General features: G+C 64.3%; 1 protein-coding gene across 1 annotated transcript in view; it reads left to right on the top strand.

Moving 5' to 3' along the window:
* The window catches only part of LOC103906009 (dual specificity tyrosine-phosphorylation-regulated kinase 1A-like), a gene marked incomplete at its 5' end in the record, with an annotated part of 3208 nt that extends 2721 nt beyond the window's left edge, over window positions 1-487 (top strand). The window contains one exon of the mRNA XM_009287832.1: window positions 29-487. Within this exon, the coding sequence (XP_009286107.1) occupies window positions 29-487 (459 nt within the window). The remainder of the gene's footprint in view (window positions 1-28) is intronic.
* Window positions 488-823: the final 336 nt, after the last annotated feature.

Genomic DNA, 823 nt, shown 5'->3' with positions numbered 1-823 from the left:
CACCCATCCCACCTCTGTCCCCTCGTAGGAATACAAGGTGCCGGGGACGCGCCGACTCCACGAGGTGCTGGGGGTGGAGAGCGGTGGCCCGGGGGGCCGTCGGGCGGGGGAGCAGGGCCACGCGCCCTCCGACTACCTGAAGTTCAAGGACTTGGTGTTACGGATGTTGGACTACGAACCCCGGAGTCGCATCACCCCCTTCTACGCTCTCCAACACAACTTCTTCAAGAAGACCAACGATGAAGGTACCAACACCAGCAACAGCACCTCCACCAGCCCCGCCATGGAGCACAGCCACAGCACCAGCACCACCAGCTCCATCTCCAGCTCGGGTAGGGTCACCAACCCCACCCGAGGGCTCGCGGGTGACGGGTCTCGATGGGCTTTGGAGTTCTGGGTCATCGTGGTGATCCGAAACGCGGCCACGGGGCTCGGTCGTGTCCTGTTTCCGTCATCGTCCCTCCAGGCTGCGTGTCCTGCGGGGTGATGGCTCGTTGAGCCACCACAAGCTCTTGGTCCTGTCCCACCAGGCTCCTTGTCCTGCTGGATGGTGGCTCCCCAGGCCACCATGGACTCCAGAACGTGGCCATGTTCTCAGTCCTGTCCCCAGGACAGGACTGTCCCACCAGGCTCCGTGTCCTGCTGGATGGTGGCTCCCCAGGCCACCATGGACTCCAGAACGTGGCCATGTTCTCAGTCCTGTCCCCAGGACAGGAGCTCCGTGTCCTGCTGGATGGTGGCTCTCCAGGCCACCACAGCACCCGGTCCTCTCCCGTCCCCATCCCTGTCCCACCAGGCTCCGTGTCCTGCTGGATGGTGGCTC

The sequence above is a fragment of the Aptenodytes forsteri genome, unplaced genomic scaffold (assembly GCF_000699145.1).
Source record: "Aptenodytes forsteri isolate BGI_AS27 unplaced genomic scaffold, ASM69914v1 Scaffold621, whole genome shotgun sequence".
NCBI classification, from domain to species: Eukaryota; Metazoa; Chordata; class Aves; order Sphenisciformes; family Spheniscidae; genus Aptenodytes; species Aptenodytes forsteri.
This window is presented reverse-complemented; position numbering and strand designations above follow the sequence as displayed.